A 19,651-nucleotide genomic window follows, 5' to 3' on the forward strand; every position below is an offset into this window, starting at 1 on the left:
GTCATCTAGTATTATATGTCTCAGTGGCGCCCCCTCTGTCTTATATCATACTATATGGGGTCATCTAGTATTATACGTCTCAGTGGCGCCCCCTCTGTGTAATATCATATTATATGGGGTAATTCAGTATTATACGTCTCAGTGGCGCCCCCTCTGTGTAATATCATACTATATGGGGTCATCAAGTATTATACGTCTCAGTGGCGCCCCCTCTGTGTAATATCATATTATATGGGGTAATTCAGTATTATACGTCTCAGTGGCGCCCCCTCTGTGTAATATCATACTATATGGGGTAATTCAGTATTATACATCTCAGTGGCGCCCCCTCTGTGTAATATCATACTATATGGGGTCATCTAGTATTATACATCTCAGTGGCGCCCCCTCTGTGTAATATCATACTATATGGGGTAATTCAGTATTATACGTCTCAGTGGCGCCCCCTCTGTATAATATCATACTATATGGGGTCATCTAGTATTATACGTCTCAGTGGCGCCCCCTCTGTATAATATCATATTATATGGGGTCATCTAGTATTATACGTATCAGTGGCGCCCCCTCTGTGTAATATCATACTATATGGGGTAATTCAGTATTATACGTCTCAGTGGCGCCCCCTCTGTGTAATATCATACTATATGGGGTAATTCAGTATTATACGTCTCAGTGGCGCCCCCTCTGTGTAATATCATATTATATGGGGTCATCAAGTATTATACGCCTCAGTGGCGCCCCCTCTGTCTTATATCATACTATATTGGGTCATCTAGTATTATACGTCTCAGTGGCGCCCCCTCTGTGTAATATCATACTATATGGGGTAATTCAGTATTATACGTCTCAGTGGCGCCCCCTCTGTCTTATATCATACTATATTGGGTCATCTAGTATTATACGCCTCAGTGGCGCCCCCTCTGTCTTATATCATACTATATGGGGTCATCTAGTATTATACGTCTCAGTGGCGCCCCCTCTGTCTTATATCATACTATATGGGGTCATCTAGTATTATACGTATCAGTGGCGCCCCCTCTGTGTAATATCATACTATATGGGGTAATTCAGTATTATACGTCTCAGTGGCGCCCCCTCTGTCTTATATCATACTATATTGGGTCATCTAGTATTATACGTATCAGTGGCGCCCCCTCTGTATAATATCATACTATATGGGGTAATTCAGTATTATACGTCTCAGTGGCGCCCCCTCTGTGTTCTATCATACTATATGGGGTCATCTAGTATTATACGTCTCAGTGGCGCCCCCTCTGTCTTATATCATACTATATGGGGTCATCTAGTATTATACGTATCAGTGGCGCCCCCTCTGTCTTATATCATACTATATGGGGTCATCTAGTATTATACGTATCAGTGGCGCCCCCTCTGTGTAATATCATACTATATGGGGTAATTCAGTATTATACGTCTCAGTGGCGCCCCCTCTGTCTTATATCATACTATATGGGGTCATCTAGTATTATACGTCTCAGTGGCGCCCCCTCTGTGTAATATCATATTATATGGGGTCATCTAGTATTATACGTCTCAGTGGCGCCCCCTCTGTGTAATATCATACTATATGGGGTCATCAAGTATTATACGTCTCAGTGGCGCCCCCTCTGTCTTATATCATACTATATGGGGTAATTCAGTATTATACGTCTCAGTGGCGCCCCCTCTGTGTAATATCATACTATATGGGGTAATTCAGTATTATACGTCTCAGTGGCGCCCCCTCTGTGTAATATCATACTATATGGGGTAATTCAGTATTATACGTCTCAGTGGCGCCCCCTCTGTGTAATATCATACTATATGGGGTCATCAAGTTTTATACGTCTCAGTGGCGCCCCCTCTGTGTAATATCATACTATATGGGGTCATCTAGTATTATACGTCTCAGTGGCGCCCCCTCTGTGTAATATCATACTATATGGGGTAATTCAGTATTATACGTCTCAGTGGCGCCCCCCCCTCTGTGTAATATCATACTATATGGGGTCATCTAGTATTATACGTCTCAGTGGCGCCCCCTCTGTATAATATCATACTATATGGGGTAATTCAGTATTATACGTCTCAGTGGCGCCCCCTCTGTGTAATATCATACTATATGGGGTCATCTAGTATTATACGTCTCAGTGGCGCCCCCTCTGTGTAATATCATACTATATGGGGTAATTCAGTATTATACGTCTCAGTGGCGCCCCCTCTGTGTAATATCATACTATATGGGGTCATCTAGTATTATACGTCTCAGTGGCGCCCCCTCTGTCTTATATCATACTATATGGGGTCATCTAGTATTATACGTCTCAGTGGCGCCCCCTCTGTGTAATATCATACTATATGGGGTCATCTAGTATTATACGTCTCAGTGGCGCCCCCTCTGTGTTATATCCTACTATATGGGGTCATCTAGTATTATACGTCTCAGTGGCGCCCCCTCTGTGTAATATCATATTATATGGGGTCATCTAGTATTATACATCTCAGTGGCGCCCCCTCTGTGTAATATCATATTATATGGGGTCATCTAGTATTATACGTCTCAGTGGCGCCCCCTCTGTGTAATATCATACTATATGGGGTAATTCAGTATTATACGTCTCAGTGGCGCCCCCTCTGTGTAATATCATATTATATGGGGTAATTCAGTATTATACGTCTCAGTGGCGCCCCCTCTGTGTAATATCATACTATATGGGGTCATCAAGTATTATACGTCTCAGTGGCGCCCCCTCTGTGTAATATCATATTATATGGGGTAATTCAGTATTATACGTCTCAGTGGCGCCCCCTCTGTGTAATATCATACTATATGGGGTAATTCAGTATTATACGTCTCAGTGGCGCCCCCTCTGTGTAATATCATACTATATGGGGTCATCAAGTATTATACGCCTCAGTGGCGCCCCCTCTGTCTTATATCATACTATATTGGGTCATCTAGTATTATATGTCTCAGTGGCGCCCCCTCTGTATAATATCATACTATATGGGGTAATTCAGTATTATACGTCTCAGTGGCGCCCCCCCTCTGTGTAATATCATACTATATGGGGTCATCAAGTATTATACGTCTCAGTGGCGCCCCCTCTGTATAATATCATATTATATGGGGTCATCTAGTATTATATGTCTCAGTGGCGCCCCCTCTGTGTAATATCATACTATACGGGGTCATCAAGTATTATACGTCTCAGTGGCGCCCCCTCTGTATAATATCATATTATATGGGGTCATCTAGTATTATACATCTCAGTGGCGCCCCCTCTGTGTTATATCATACTATATGGGGTAATTCAGTATTATACGTCTCAGTGGCGCCCCCTCTGTGTTATATCATACTATATGGGGTCATTTAGTATTATACGTCTCAGTGGCGCCCCCCCTCTGTGTTATATCATACTATATGGGGTCATCTAGTATTCTATGTCTCAGTGGCGCCCCCCCCTCTGTGTTATATCATACTATATGGGGTCATCTAGTATTCTATGTCTCAGTGGCGCCCCCCCTCTCTTTGGTCACCGCCATGTCTGTTCCTCAGTCTGAAGGGCAGGTCTTGAAGGAAGCCTCTTACATCAACAAGTCGCTGTCATTCCTGGAGCAGACGATCATCGCCCTGGCCGACCGCCGCAACCACGTTCCATTCAGGCAGAGCAAACTCACTCATGCCCTAAAGGACTCCATAGGTAAGAAACAGCAGGGAAACCGTAAGCAGGTAGGCAGAGCCGTCCGATAGAACGGGATTCCTGACTGTAAGGACGAGCTCTAACATCCTGTACTGCGATCCTCACAGGCGGGGGAGGGGAGGGGGTAGATGTCCACCTGTATTATACTGGAAACAGTCAGCATGCAGGTAAATGTGTATGATCCTCTACGGTTCCTAAATGTTGTGTCTGATTTTTAGGAGGCAACTGCAATACCGTCCTTGTGGCGAATATCTACGGCGAGGCGACTCAGATCGATGAGACAGTGAGTATATATAGGCAGGCCTTGTATACCACACTGTGGCCCCCAGTGATGAGTCTGCTGCTAGGGCCCCACTATGACCTGTGACACCCAGTGCCACTTCTTGTGGCGCCCCCTTCAGCCTATCTGGCTTATACACCAGGGTATTTGTACTATTGACATTCTGCCCCCTGGTGGTCACAGCTCATATGTCTCTATACAACTTATGTCTGACTCTCTACTGCCACCTGTGGTTAGTAGGATATTGCACTATAGGTGGCAGTAGCAAGGCATTGCTTGTAAGATCTCCATAAGGAGTATCAGTTGCCGCCGGATGTGTAGGCTGTACAGCGCCCCCTGTGGAAGCAGAAGAGTCCGACTACTTCTCCTCAGAATTTACTCTTCTCCTCCTTCTCAGCTGTCCACGCTCCGATTTGCCAGCAGGATGAAACGTATCTCAGCCGCGCCGGCCGTCGTTGAGCGCTACGACCCTGTGGTAAGTCTGGCTGTGCTGCTGACTACTGACTACACGTGTTTCGAGTCGGTAAGGGAGGGGGCAAGTACATGGAGTGACCTGTAGCCCTGACTTGCACCTGCTTTAGTGATTGCTGCTGGGCTAAAGGTCTTTGTTTCTATTTTGCAGCATTTTGCACTTTCTGGAGACAGCCTGCAGTGTAAAGCATCGGGGCGTGCATTGTGGTAAAGCAACTTGTAACATGGAAACCTCCATTCTTTACACTGCAGGCGGCGTCAGGGACCTGGATAGGATAGTAACAAGATGTATATGACCGTGACAACTTACCTTCCTTTCTCAGAGACTGTGTAAGAACTTGGAGAGAGAGATCGAGCACCTGAGGCGGGAGCTGGCCATGCACGACACCCTGGTAAGGACACCGAGCGCACCACAAGTCCCAGACGTATACAGTGCCCCAGTATGTGCAGCAGCTAACAGGTTAAATCTACACAGACTGCAGAAGAGCTGTCAGTACAGCAGCAGAATTATAAATGCAGCTCTGGAGGTGACTGGAGTAGTCCAGCATGTTCTGAAGATATAACCTGTGAAGCGCTGCTCTGGAGAACTGCGATGTCACAATCCAATCGCGATCACTTCTATATTGTATCAATCATATCATCAGATTTGTGCAACGTCTCATGTGACCCAATGGGCGTAATCTAGTGTATTGTGACACCCGAAATATATTCCCAGCAGGAATTACATGGGGGGTCTGTTCCTCTTGATATTTTCAGACCAAACGCCCCCCTGGAAACTACGAGCCGTTCACTGACAACCAAATCATGGAGATCAACTCGCAAGTCCGCAGATATCTGAATGGCACACTGGAGGAGATAGAGGTGAGTAATATACTGACACATGAAAGAGCAGAATAGTGAGCGCAGCTCTGGAGTATAATACAGGATAGGTAATGTAATGTATGTTCACAGTGACTGCACCAGCAGAATAGTGAGCGCAGCTCTGGAGTATAATACAGGATAAGTAATGTAATGTATGTACACAGTGAGTGCACCAGCAGAATAGTGAGCGCAGCTCTGGAGTATAATACAGGATAGGTAATGTAATGTATGTTCACAGTGACTGCACCAGCAGAATAGTGAGCGCAGCTCTGGAGTATAATACAGGATAAGTAATGTAATGTATGTACACAGTGACTGCACCAGCAGAATAGTGAGCGCAGCTCTGGAGTATAATACAGGATAAGTAATGTAATGCATGTACACACTGACTGTACCAGCAGAATAGTGAGCGCAGCTCTGGAGTATAATACAGGATAAGTAATGTAATGTATGTACACAGTGACTGTACCAGCAGAAGAGTGAGCGCAGCTCTGGGGTATAATACAGGATAAGTAATGTAATGTATGTACACAGTGACTGCACCAGCAGAATAGTGAGCGCAGCTCTGGAGTATAATACAGGATAAGTAATGTAATGTATGTACACACTGACTGTACCAGCAGAATAGTGAGTGCAGCTCTGGAGTATAATACAGGATAAGTAATGTAATGTATGTACACAGTGACTGTACCAGCAGAATAGTGAGCGCAGCTCTGGGGTATAATACAGGATAAGTAATGTAATGTATGTACACAGTGACTGTACCAGCAGAATAGTGAGCGCAGCTCTGGGGTATAATACAGGATAAGTAATGTAATGTATGTACACAGTGACTGCACCAGCAGAATAGTGAGCACAGCTCTGGAGTATAATACAGGATAAGTAATGTAATGTATGTACACAGTGACTGCACCGGCAGAATAGTGAGCGCAGCTCTGGAGTATAATACAGGATAAGTAATGTAATGTATGTACACCGTGACTGCACCAGCAGAATAGTGAGCGCAGCTCTGGAGTATAGTATAGGATAAGTAATGTAATGTATGTACACAGTGACTGTACCAGCAGAATAGTGAGCGCAGCTCTGGAGTATAATGCAGGATCAGTAATGTAATGTATGTACACAGTGACTGTACCAGCAGAATCAAACTCTCAACACCTCCTGCCGCCTCCAACTCAAGAACATCAACCAAATCCGCTCCTTCCTCACCCCTGAAGCAACTAAGATGCTCGTCCAGGCCCTTATAATCTCCCGCCTAGACTACTGCAACACCCTTCTCCATGGACTCCCTGCAAACACTTTCGCCCCCCTCCAGTCCACCTTAAACTGCGCTGCTGGCGTAATTCATCTCTCCCCCCATCTTCATCAGCTGCTCCCCTCTGCCAGTCCCTCCACTGGTTACCCATAGCCCAGCGAACTGAGTTCAAGCTTCTAACGGTAACATACAAAGCCATCCACAACCTGTCCCCTCCATATATCTCTGACCTCATCCACAACCTGTCCCCTCCATATATCTCTGACCTCATCCACAACCTGTCCCCTCCATATATCTCTGACCTCATCCTCACCTGTCCCCTCCATATATCTCTGACCTCATCCTCACCTGTCACCTCCATATATCTCTGACCTCATCTACACCTGTCCCCTCCATATATCTCTGACCTCATCCTCACCTGTCCCCTCCATATATCTCTGACCTCATCCTCACCTGTCCCCTCCATATATCTCTGACCTCATCCTCACCTGTCCCCTCCATATATCTCCGACCTCATCCACAACCTGTCCCCTCCATATATCTCTGACCTCATCCTCACCTGTCCCCTCCATATATCTCTGACCTCATCCACAACCTGTCCCCTCCATATATCTCTGACCTCATCCACAACCTGTCCCCTCCATATATCTCTGACCTCATCCTCACCTGTCTCCTCCATATATCTCTGACCTCATCCTCACCTGTCCCCTCCATATATCTCTGACCTCTTCCACAACCTGTCCCCTCCATATATCTCTGACCTCATCCTCACCTGTCCCCTCCATATATCTCTGACCTCATCCACAACCTGTCCCCTCCATATATCTCCGATCTCATCCACAACCTGTCCCCTCCATATATCTCCGACCTCATCCACACCCTGTCCCCTCCATATATCTCCGACCTCATCCTCACCTGTCCCCTCCATATATCTCCGACCTCATCCTCACCTGTCCCCTCCATATATCTCTGACCTCATCCTCACCTGTCCCCTCCATATATCTCCGATCTCATCCACACCTGTCCTCTCCGTATATCTCTGACCTCATCCACAACCTGTCCCCTCCATATATCTCCGATCTCATCCACAACCTGTCCCCTCCATATATCTCCGACCTCATCCACACCCTGTCCCCTCCATATATCTCCGACCTCATCCTCACCTGTCCCCTCCATATATCTCCGACCTCATCCTCACCTGTCCCCTCCATATATCTCTGACCTCATCCTCACCTGTCCCCTCCATATATCTCTGACCTCACCTGTCCCCTCCATATATCTCTGACCTCATCCACAACCTGTCCCCTCCATATATCTCTGACCTCATCCTCACCTGTCCCCTCCATATATCTCTGACCTCATCCACACCTGTCCCCTCCATATATCTCCGACCTCATCCCCACCTGTCCCCTCCATATATCTCTGACCTCATCCCCACCTGTCCCCTCCATATATCTCTGACCTCATCCACAACCTGTCCCCTCCATATATCTCCGATCTCATCCACAACCTGTCCCCTCCATATATCTCTGACCTCATCCACAACCTGTCCCCTCCATATATCTCTGACCTCACCTGTCCCCTCCATATATCTCTGACCTCATCCACAACCTGTCCCCTCTATATATCTACGACCTCATCCTCACCTGTCCCCTCCATATATCTCTGACCTCATCCTCACCTGTCCCCTCCATATATCTCCGATCTCATCCACACCTGTCCCCTCCATATATCTCTGACCTCATCCTCACCTGTCCCCTCCATATATCTCTGACCTCACCTGTCCCCTCCATATATCTCCGACCTCATCCTCACCTGTCCCCTCCATATATCTCTGACCTCATCCTCACCTGTCCCCTCCATATATCTCCGATCTCATCCACACCTGTCCTCTCCGTATATCTCTGACCTCATCCTAACCTGTCCCCTCCATATATCTCTGACCTCATCCTCACCTGTCCCCTCCATATATCTCCGACCTCATCCTCACCTGTCCCCTCCATATATCTCCGACCTCATCCTCCCCTGTCCCCTCCATATATCTCTGACCTCATCCTCACCTGTCCCCTCCATATATCTCTGACCTCATCCTCACCTGTCCCCTCCATATAGCTCTGACCTCATCCACAACCTGTCCCCTCCATATATCTCTGACCTCATCCTCACCTGTCCCCTCCATATATCTCTGACCTCATCCTCACCTGTCCCCTCCATATATCTCTGACCTCACCTGTCCCCTCCATATATCTCCGACCTCATCCTCACCTGTCCCCTCCATATATCTCTGACCTCATCCTCACCTGTCCCCTCCATATATCTCCGATCTCATCCACACCTGTCCTCTCCGTATATCTCTGACCTCATCCTAACCTGTCCCCTCCATATATCTCTGACCTCATCTCCCGCTACCTGCCCACACGTAACCTCAGATCCTCCAATGACCTCCTGCTCCGCTCTGCTCTCATCCGCTCCTCACACAACCGTCTCCAAGATTTCTCCCGTGCATCCCCCATACTCTGGAACTCCTTACCACGACACATAATAATAACAATAACAATAATAATAATAATAATAATAATAATAATCAGTGAGCGCAGCTCTGGAGTTCAGACTTAATAACATATAATGTAGGTTTCTTTATACTTGCAGTAGTATTACAGGTATTTTGAAGCTCATGCCACGTGTAGTTATAGGGGCCCATTTGCACTAGTAGCCTCTTCTGCCCCCTGCTGTTTCCTCACTGTTCTGCCTCCATGTTGCTCTCTCTGGATTATTTGCTCACTGTTCTTTCCTCTTCCACAGATTATAAATCTCAGACAAATCCAGGAAGTTTTCTCTCAGTTCAAGCTGATTTTGCAGTAAGTGTGTGTAGCGGTCATGGACTCCCCAGGCTCCTCCTTGTTATTTTTTCTCTCGCCCCCACCGTTCCTGAGCAGTCAGTGCTGTTAGTTTTGATTACTGATATGTAGCTAAACTCCCTAATATTAAGTGGGCGGGGTCAGGCAGGTGCAGGCAAGTGGGTGTTACTCAGAGCTCTAATGAGAGGTAGACAGTATCGGAGCCACGCCCCCTTGTCTGATCCTTCCTGGCATCACCCACTTGGTATTAGGGAGTCGAGATCACATATCAGGAACCAAAAGTAACAACACTGCTTGGCTGGGAATGGTGGGGGTGAGAGAAAAAAATCCAGCTGTGCCAAAATCCGTGGGGTGGGGGATATTAGATGATGCAAAGGGCTGGAGGGGGTGGAAGGTGCGGCCTCGTGACCTGGGCTCTCCGGAGGGTCTGCGCTCTGACCTGCTCCCTTGTGGTTTAGTCAACAGGAGCAGGAGGTGGAGACTCGGCTGAGAGAGCGATACACGCTGATCGATAAGAGCGATTACACCGCAATCAGCGCTGCACAAAAGGTAAGCGCCGGTCTGACAACAACAGGGCCTGACAACATGACACTGAGCGATAACAGGATTTGACATCTGACAACTTGTCACTGGTAACAGGACCTGACGTGATGCTGAGCGGTCATTGAGATCGGCTCCTCTTTAGACGAGACAAAATCAGCTGAAGACCTAAAGACGGATTGTCAGGGACGTCCTCCCGTCTTGTACTTTTCTACCTGTGGCAGTGTCAGTCTTCACTGCAGTTCTGGAATTTGTTTCTTACTCTACAGTGACAGCGCTGCATCTGTGAAGGTCTTTGGGGGATTCTGGGGAGGGGGCATCTAATAACCCCATAACCCTTGTGTCTTTATCAGTCGGGCGTGCTGGATGCCGAGGGGCAGTTGGTAGGGGAGGTGGATGGGAGAAGTTTCAGCATCGGAGTGGCTCCATTTTCTTCCAAGTCAAACCGTTCCCAGTCTGCCAAAAAATCCAAAAGCCGGAAGTCCAAAGATCTGTTGAGGTAAGAGGATGTAACATGGGCTGGGGTCAGATTTGTCTCCCCTCCCGGGGTGATGCGCAGGGCAGGGCTGGCATCAGTGTCTGGCAAGGTCGGGGGCTTACCACTGCTATGGAGGGGCGCACGACTGTACCCTGCTCTGAATTTACCAGGGCACTTGGAGAGGGGGACTCTCAGCTCAAGGGACTTCTCTGTATAGTCACCTATTGTTTAGCCTCTCCTTGTACCCGGTGTCTTTAGATAGATGAATACCGCTCTCCGTGCTCAGATTCTTCTCTGACACTTTCAGTCCCACTAGTCGCAGAGAAGGTGCAGCGAGCCCGGCCATCGCAAAGGACCTAGAAGCCGTCTCACCGTCAAAAACCATGATGTCCCAGTCCTTGCGGGAGCTCGATGTGAAGGAGCAGCAGGAGAACCTGGCCATAGACACCCAACCATCAGAGCCAGCCGCCAAGGAGGAGACGAGCCGCCCTGGGTGAGAGCCAGTGACTGCTGGTCACTTCTGGTGCACCGTTACAATGGACGTGCAGTTGTACTCTTAGGTCAGATTAGCTGCCTTGTCTATTGGTGTGAAATTCATCTCCTGTCTGGCTGAGTCTACAGTTCTGTCACTGTAATGCTTTACCCTGCAGCACTGCTCTAGTTAGCCCAGCTATGGATGGGGACTCCAGCTTAGTGCATTGAAAGTAGGGTTACAACACGTGACTGCTATACAAGGGCTAAGAGGAGGAGCCTCAGTATGTGGGAGGAGCCTGGAGAGCCGTTTCAGAGATGTTGTATACAATATGGCAGTAGTGCCCCCTGTTGGTTAGAATAGATGCAATAGAACAGAATCTGCCTCATGGAAGTTGTCATGGCTCGTCCTATATCTGTTTCATTGTGGACTTGGTACTTGGTGCCCTTTAAGGACACATTATATATGCTAGCATTTAAAGAGATCCATTCCCATAATTCATCATACCTGATCACCCTCTGCTGCTCCCCCCTCAGGACCCCTCCACCAAAAGATTCAGCTTTCGAAGAATTTAAAGCAGAAAGAGGCAGCGAACTGAACCGCATCTTCAAGGAGAATAAATCCACCTTGGCCGAGCAGAGGAAGAAGCTTAAGGAGGTGACTCAGCGCATAAACCTCATCAAGAGGGAGATCGACACAACCAGCCAAAACCTCAACATAGCCAAACTGGAGCGGGAGAAGCAAGGTAAGCACACAGATCCACATACATCCTGTATTATACTCCAGAGCTGCACTCACTATTCTGCTGGTACAGTCACTGTGTACATACATTACATTACTTATCCTGTATTATACTCTAGAGCTGCGCTCACTATTCTGCTGGTACAGTCACTGTGTACATACATTACATTACTTATCCTGTATTATACTCCAGAGCTGCACTCACTATTCTGCTGGTGCAGTCACTGTGTACATACATTACATTACTTATCCTGTATTATACTCCAGAGCTGCGCTCACTATTCTGCTGGTACAGTCACTGTGTACATACATTACATTACTTATCCTGTATTATACTCCAGAGCTGCGCTCACTATTCTGCTGGTGCAGTCACTGTGTACATACATTACATTACTTATCCTGTATTATACTCCAGAGCTGCGCTCACTATTCTGCTGGTACAGTCACTGTGTACATACATTACATTACTTATCCTGTATTATACTCTAGAGCTGCGCTCACTATTCTGCTGGTACAGTCACTGTGTACATACATTACATTACTTATCCTGTATTATACTCCAGAGCTGCACTCACTATTCTGCTGGTGCAGTCACTGTGTACATACATTACATTACTTATCCTGTATTATACTCCAGAGCTGCGCTCACTATTCTGCTGGTACAGTCACTGTGTACATACATTACATTACTTATCCTGTATTATACTCCAGAGCTGCGCTCACTATTCTGCTGGTGCAGTCACTGTGTACATACATTACATTACTTATCCTGTATTATACTCCAGAGCTGCACTCACTATTCTGCTGGTACAGTCACTGTGTACATACATTACATTACTTATCCTGTATTATACTCTAGAGCTGCGCTCACTATTCTGCTGGTACAGTCACTGTGTACATACATTACATTACTTATCCTGTATTATACTCCAGAGCTGCACTCACTATTCTGCTGGTGCAGTCACTGTGTACATACATTACATTACTTATCCTGTATTATACTCCAGAGCTGCGCTCACTATTCTGCTGGTACAGTCACTGTGTACATACATTACATTACTTATCCTGTATTATACTCCAGAGCTGCGCTCACTATTCTGCTGGTGCAGTCACTGTGTACATACATTACATTACTTATCCTGTATTATACTCCAGAGCTGCGCTCACTATTCTGCTGGTACAGTCACTGTGTACATACATTACATTACTTATCCTGTATTATACTCTAGAGCTGCGCTCACTATTCTGCTGGTACAGTCACTGTGTACATACATTACATTACTTATCCTGTATTATACTCCAGAGCTGCACTCACTATTCTGCTGGTGCAGTCACTGTGTACATACATTACATTACTTATCCTGTATTATACTCCAGAGCTGCGCTCACTATTCTGCTGGTACAGTCACTGTGTACATACATTACATTACTTATCCTGTATTATACTTCAGAGCTGCGCTCACTATTCTGCTGGTACAGTCACTGTGTACATACATTACATTACTTATCCTGTATTATACTCCAGAGCTGCGCTCACTATTCTGCTGGTGCAGTCACTGTGTACATACATTACATTACTTATCCTGTATTATACTCCAGAGCTGCGCTCACTATTCTGCTGGTGCAGTCACTGTGTACATACATTACATTACTTATCCTGTATTATACTCCAGAGCTGCGCTCACTATTCTGCTGGTGCAATCACTGTGTACATACATTACATTACTTATCCTGTATTATACTCCACAGCTGCGCTCACTATTCTGCTGGTGCAGTCACTGTGTACATACATTACATTACTTATCCTGTATTATACCCCAGAGCTGCGCTCACTATTCTGCTGGTACAGTCACTGTGTACATACATTACATTACTTATCCTGTATTATACTTCAGAGCTGCACTCACTATTCTGCTGGTGCAGTCACTGTGTACATACATTACATTACTTATCCTGTATTATACTCCAGAGCTGCACTCACTATTCTGCTGGTGCAGTCACTGTGTACATACATTACATTACTTATCCTGTATTATACTTCAGAGCTGCGCTCACTATTCTGCTGGTACAGTCACTGTGTACATACATTACATTACTTATCCTGTATTATACTCCAGAGCTGCGCTCACTATTCTGCTGGTGCAGTCACTGTGTACATACATTACATTACTTATCCTGTATTATACTCCAGAGCTGCACTCACTATTCTGCTGGTACAGTCACTGTGTACATACATTACTTATCCTGTATTATACTCCAGAGCTGCGCTCACTATTCTGCAGGTACAGTCACTGTGTACATACATTACTTATCCTGTATTATACTCCAGAGCTGCGCTCACTATTCTGCTGGTACAGTCACTGTGTACATACATTACTTATCCTGTATTATACTCCAGAGCTGCGCTCACTATTCTGCTGGTTGTCACTGTGTACATACATTACTTATCCTGTATTATACTCCAGAGCTGCGCTCACTATTCTGCTGGTGCAGTCACTGTGTACATACATTACTTATCCTGTATTATACTCCAGAGCTGCGCTCACTATTCTGCTGGTACAGTCACTGTGTACATACATTACATTACTTATCCTGTATTACACTCCAGAGCTGCGCTCACTATTCTGCTGGTGCAGTCACTGTGTACATACATTACATTACTTATCCTGTATTATACTCCAGAGCTGCGCTCACTATTCTGCTGGTACAGTCACTGTGTACATACATTACATTACTTATCCTGTATTATACTCCAGAGCTGCGCTCACTATTCTGCTGGTGCAGTCACTGTGTACATACATTACATTACTTATCCTGTATTATACTCCAGAGCTGCGCTCACTATTCTGCTGGTACAGTCACTGTGCACATACATTACATTACTTATCCTGTATTATACTCCAGAGCTGTGCTCACTATTCTGCTGGTGCAGTCACTGTGTACATACATTACATTACTTATCCTGTATTATACTCCAGAGCTGCGCTCACTATTCTGCTGGTACAGTCACTGTGTACATACATTACATTACTTATCCTGTATTATACTCCAGAGCTGTGCTCACTATTCTGCTGGTGCAGTCACTGTGTACATACATTACATTACGTTTCCTGTATTATACTCCAGAGCTGCGCTCACTATTCTGCTGGTACAGTCACTGTGTACATACATTACATTACTTATCTTGTATTATACCCCAGAGCTGCGCTCACTATTCTGCTGGTACAGTCACTGTGTACATACATTACATTACTTATCTTGTATTATACCCCAGAGCTGCGCTCACTATTCTGCTGGTGCAGTCACTGTGTACATACATTACATTACTTATCCTGTATTATACTCCAGAGCTGCGCTCACTATTCTGCTGGTGCAGTCACTGTGTACATACATTACATTACTTATCCTGTATTATACTCCAGAGCTGTGCTCACTATTCTGCTGGTACAGTCACTGTGTACATGCATTACATTACTTATCCTGTATTATACTGCAGAGCTGCGCTCACTATTCTGCTGGTGCAGTCACTGTGTACATACATTACATTACTTATCCTGTATTATACTCCAGAGCTGCGCTCACTATTCTGCTGGTGCAGTCACTGTGTACATACATTACATTACTGATCCTGTATTATACTCCAGAGCTGCGCTCACTATTCTGCTGGTGCAGTCACTGTGTACATACATTACATTACTGATCCTGTATTATACTCCAGAGCTGCGCTCACTATTCTGCTGGTGCAGTCACTGTGTACATACATTACATTACTTATCCTGTATTATACTCCAGAGCTGCGCTCACTATTCTGCTGGTACAGTCACTGTGTACATACACTACATTACTTATCCTGTATTATACTCCAGAGCTGCGCTCACTATTCTGCTGGTACAGTCACTGTGTACATACATTACATTACTTATCCTGTATTATACTCCAGAGCTGCGCTCACTATTCTGCTGGTGCAGTCACTGTGTACATACACTACATTACTTATCCTGTATTATACTCCAGAGCTGCGCTCACTATTCTGCTGGTGCAGTCACTGTGTACATACACTACATTACTTATCCTGTATTATACTCCAGAGCTGCGCTCACTATTCTGCTGGTGCAGTCACTGTGTACATACATTACATTACTTATCCTGTATTATACTCCAGAGCTGCGCTCACTATTCTGCTGGTACAGTCACTGTGTACATACATTACATTACTTATCCTGTATTATACTCCAGAGCTGCGCTCACTATTCTGCTGGTACAGTCACTGTGTATATACATTACTATACAGTATGAATGTCCTTTGTCCAGTATAGTGTGTGTAGCGCCCCCCAGTGGTCACTGCCTCCTTGTGCCCCTGCTCAGGTGAATACATCAGTGATGAGGGTCAGGTTATCATCGATGAGCAGGAGTTTGGTCTGATCTGTAGACTGAAGGACCTGAAGAAGCAGTACCGGGCGGATCACGAGGAGCTGCAGGATGTGAAGGCGGAGGTGCAGTACTGCCAGAAGCTGGTGGATCGGTGCCGGCTGCGGCTGCTGACAGGTGAGCTACGTAGCGATACTGCCGGGAGGAGGGAGAGGATTCGGTCCTGGCCGTAATATCTGCTGTCTGTTCTAGAACATTCTCCAGTGCACTATGTGAGTAAGCTGGAATCACTGATCATGGCCCTTATAGAGCAGAGCTGTAGTGTACAGCATGGGCACATAGTTATACGGTGTAATAAGGGGCTGGAGGGGTGGCAGTGCCCGGATATGTGGCGTTCTGATCCTTTTGCTTCTCCTTACTGACATCATCAGTGATTTTATGCGGCATCATCATATAGGGGTGTCAGCAGGGGGCGCTGTGGAGAGCGGGGAGGGGCAGACATAGGTAAATCATTCTAACATGTCCCATCTGTCGCAGAGTTCGAGGTCTGGTACAATGAATCATTCGTCATCCCCGAAGACCTGCAGAATTCGCTGAAAGTCGTCGGCCCCCTGAGACCTGCGATGATCCCCGTGAATAGGCTGCTGTCATTGGTGAGCTCTGAGTGATGTCATGTCGCCATTTGGTGGAGCGCCCCTTTAAATCACTAGGGGGCCAAGATAAAAGGAAACAAAAGGGGGAGGGGCACAATAGTCTTATCAGAACAATAGCCTCATTCTGTTCTCCAGGCTTATCAGATGATCACCTATCCTTAGGTCACCCTTTGAAGATCAGTGGGGGTCTGGCACCCGGGACCCCCATGGATCAGCTATATAAAGCAGTATGGGTGCTGCCCACACCATGTGACATCACATTCATCCGTCACATTGCCTGTTTGCAGCTCAGTCCCATACAGTTAGGGCTGAGCTGCAATACCAAGGACAGACACTATACAATGTGTGGCGCTGTGCTTGGTTAGTAGTGTTGCAGTTTCCGGGGGGGGGGCTCGGGTGTCAGATCCCCATTGATCTTAAATTAAGCCCAGGAAACCCCTTTAATGGTTCAAAGTCACTAAATCAGCAGCACAGAGCATTTCAGCAGTAAGGGATTGTCACGTGACCACATCTTACAGGGTGAAGACGACCAGGAGAGATCCGATAAACTTCAGCAGGAGCTGTTAATGGAGGCCCCGGGGTCTTTCCCGTTCAACAATGCAAGAATCAAGTCCGATCGGAAGGTGAGTGGCGCCATCTGCCCCGCCGCGGCGACTGCCGGTGACGATTATATGACACCATTGTTTTCCCTTGCAGCACAATTACACCCGGACTCAGCTGCCCCCAACCAAGAAGAAGCCGGGGGTAGTAACCAGCAGCGTGAAGAACAAACCCCCCTCTATGCTGGCGGCTGTGTAAGAAGTGCAAGCCCCGCCCACGAGGAGCCATGACTCACTTCTACCAGCAGAGGGCGCTGTGCTGACCAGACTCAGTATTACAATGAACTGTCTCTCATCCGTCTGATCAGGAAACATTTCTACTTCTTGTGTCTAATAAAGATGACGATGGAAGACGCGGCGAAGATTCTCTCTGGTCCTTCATAAATCCTCCCCTAAACTGCCCCCTACCCAAAGGTTCACCAGAGAGCCCACCCCTAGTCTGTATCCAACAGGAACCATAGTCAAGGTTTGGGTCCTTCATAAGGAGGATCTGGGGTTGGAAGGGGGTGAGGAACCTGATGGTAGTAAAGATGCCGCAAGACGTGCTCATGTGACATCATGTTATACTGCTCCTTCCATCTGAACTACACGTACGAGTGCAGGACAAGGCCCAGCAGAGAGTGATACGGAACGAATGACCCCGCACTGCAGAACAGCGGCCATATTTTCTCTGATACCAGGAGATCCCTCCTCCCCGCAGGGCTGCTGTCCTGACTACATGATGACTGCAGAGCGGTAGGCCTGTGGGGAGGAGGCCACAGCGGGTACCACAGCTGACTATCCTCTGTCCGAGCCCCTGCTCAATGCTGGGTCTAGGAAATATGGCCGACATATGGTCACAGACTGAACCCACACACGTGACGGCGTCTTTACATGTCATACATTACACTGAATGAAAATCCTACAAATATTTTATTAGGTTTCTGTTGATCTAAAAAAATATATATATATTAATAACTTAATGATTGAGATATAAAAAACAGGGGTTTGGGGAGACCTGAGCGAGGCCGACAGCACGGACCCCCGGTCACAGACAGCGGAGGTGTTCTCTATCTGTTTCTAGGAAAGCTGGGTTGTTACCTCCGGAGCAGCAGATCTGCTCAGATTGTTCGGGATTGTATCCAGCTGGTTGAGCCAATGACTAACGTGGCCCCTAAACGGTGACTGATCCCAGGCGGCCACTGCAGGGGCCACGGCTTCACCACCATAAAGCAGATGTCTCCAATCGCCTAGAAGAACCCCGCCCTCAAGGCCGCGACCCCCTAAGCCCCTCTGACCCCTCCATTATAGGAAAGTACTGGCTACAATGTCCTGATCCCTGGAGGCCGAGGGGAGAGCGACCCACCGAATACCAGGAAGGATTAACCCCTTACTGCCCGAGACCACTAGGAATGATTAACCCCTTACTGCCCGAGACCACTAGGGACGATTAACCCCTTACTGCCCGAGACCACCAGGAACGATTAACCCCTTACTGCCCGAGACCACCGGGAACGATTAACCCCTTACTGCCCGAGACCTCCGGGAACGATTAACCCCTTACTGCCCGAGACCACCAGGAATGATTAACCCCTTACTGCCCGAGACCACCAGGAATGATTAACCCCTTACTGCCCGAGACCACCGGGAATGATTAACCCCTTACTGCCCAAAGCCACCAGGAATGATTAACCCGAGACCACCAGGAACGATTAACCCCTTACTGCCCGAGACCTCCAGGAACGATTAACCCCTTACTGCCCGAGACCTCCAGGAACGATTAACCCCTTACTGCTCGAGACCTCCAGGAATGATTAACCCCTTACTGCCCGAGACCACTAGGAATGATTAACCCCTTACTGCCGGAGACCACCAGGAATGATTAACCCCTTACTGCCCAAAGCCACCAGGAATGATTAACCCGAGACCACCAGGAACGATTAACCCCTTACTGCCCGAGACCACCAGGAACGATTAACCCCTTACTGCCCGAGACCTCCAGGAATGATTAACCCCTTACTGCCCGAGACCTCCAGGAATGATTAACCCGAGACCACCAGGAACGATTAACTCCTTACTGCCCGAGACCTCTAGGAATGATTAACCCCTTACTGCCCGAGACCACTAGGAATGATTAACCCCTTACTGCCCGAGACCACTAGGGACGATTAACCCCTTACTGCCCGAGACCACCGGGAACGATTAACCCCTTACTGCCCGAGACCACCGGGAACGATTAACCCCTTACTGCCCGAGACCACCGGGAACGATTAACCCCTTACTGCCCGAGACCACCAGGAATGATTAACCCCTTACTGCCCGAGACCACCAGGAATGATTAACCCTCTTACTGCCTGAGGCCACCAGGAACGATTAACCCCTTACTGCCGGA

At 47.1% G+C, this 19,651-nt stretch overlaps 1 protein-coding gene across 1 annotated transcript in view; it reads left to right on the forward strand.

Moving 5' to 3' along the window:
- KIF9 (kinesin family member 9) overlaps positions 1–17,617 on the forward strand; it is a 49,411-nt gene extending 31,794 nt beyond the window's left edge. Inside the window, exons 7-20 of the mRNA XM_075271836.1 lie at positions 3,560–3,704; positions 3,923–3,987; positions 4,382–4,459; positions 4,779–4,847; positions 5,212–5,316; positions 9,374–9,429; positions 9,888–9,978; positions 10,323–10,468; positions 10,755–10,940; positions 11,456–11,664; positions 16,026–16,205; positions 16,566–16,681; positions 17,200–17,304; positions 17,378–17,617. Of these exons, the coding sequence (XP_075127937.1) occupies positions 3,560–3,704; positions 3,923–3,987; positions 4,382–4,459; positions 4,779–4,847; positions 5,212–5,316; positions 9,374–9,429; positions 9,888–9,978; positions 10,323–10,468; positions 10,755–10,940; positions 11,456–11,664; positions 16,026–16,205; positions 16,566–16,681; positions 17,200–17,304; positions 17,378–17,479 (1,653 nt within the window). The 3' untranslated portion in view covers positions 17,480–17,617. The remainder of the gene's footprint in view (positions 1–3,559; positions 3,705–3,922; positions 3,988–4,381; positions 4,460–4,778; positions 4,848–5,211; positions 5,317–9,373; positions 9,430–9,887; positions 9,979–10,322; positions 10,469–10,754; positions 10,941–11,455; positions 11,665–16,025; positions 16,206–16,565; positions 16,682–17,199; positions 17,305–17,377) is intronic.
- Positions 17,618–19,651: the final 2,034 nt, after the last annotated feature.

The sequence above is a fragment of the Leptodactylus fuscus genome, chromosome 4 (genome assembly GCF_031893055.1).
Source record: "Leptodactylus fuscus isolate aLepFus1 chromosome 4, aLepFus1.hap2, whole genome shotgun sequence".
Taxonomy (NCBI): Eukaryota; Metazoa; Chordata; class Amphibia; order Anura; family Leptodactylidae; genus Leptodactylus; species Leptodactylus fuscus.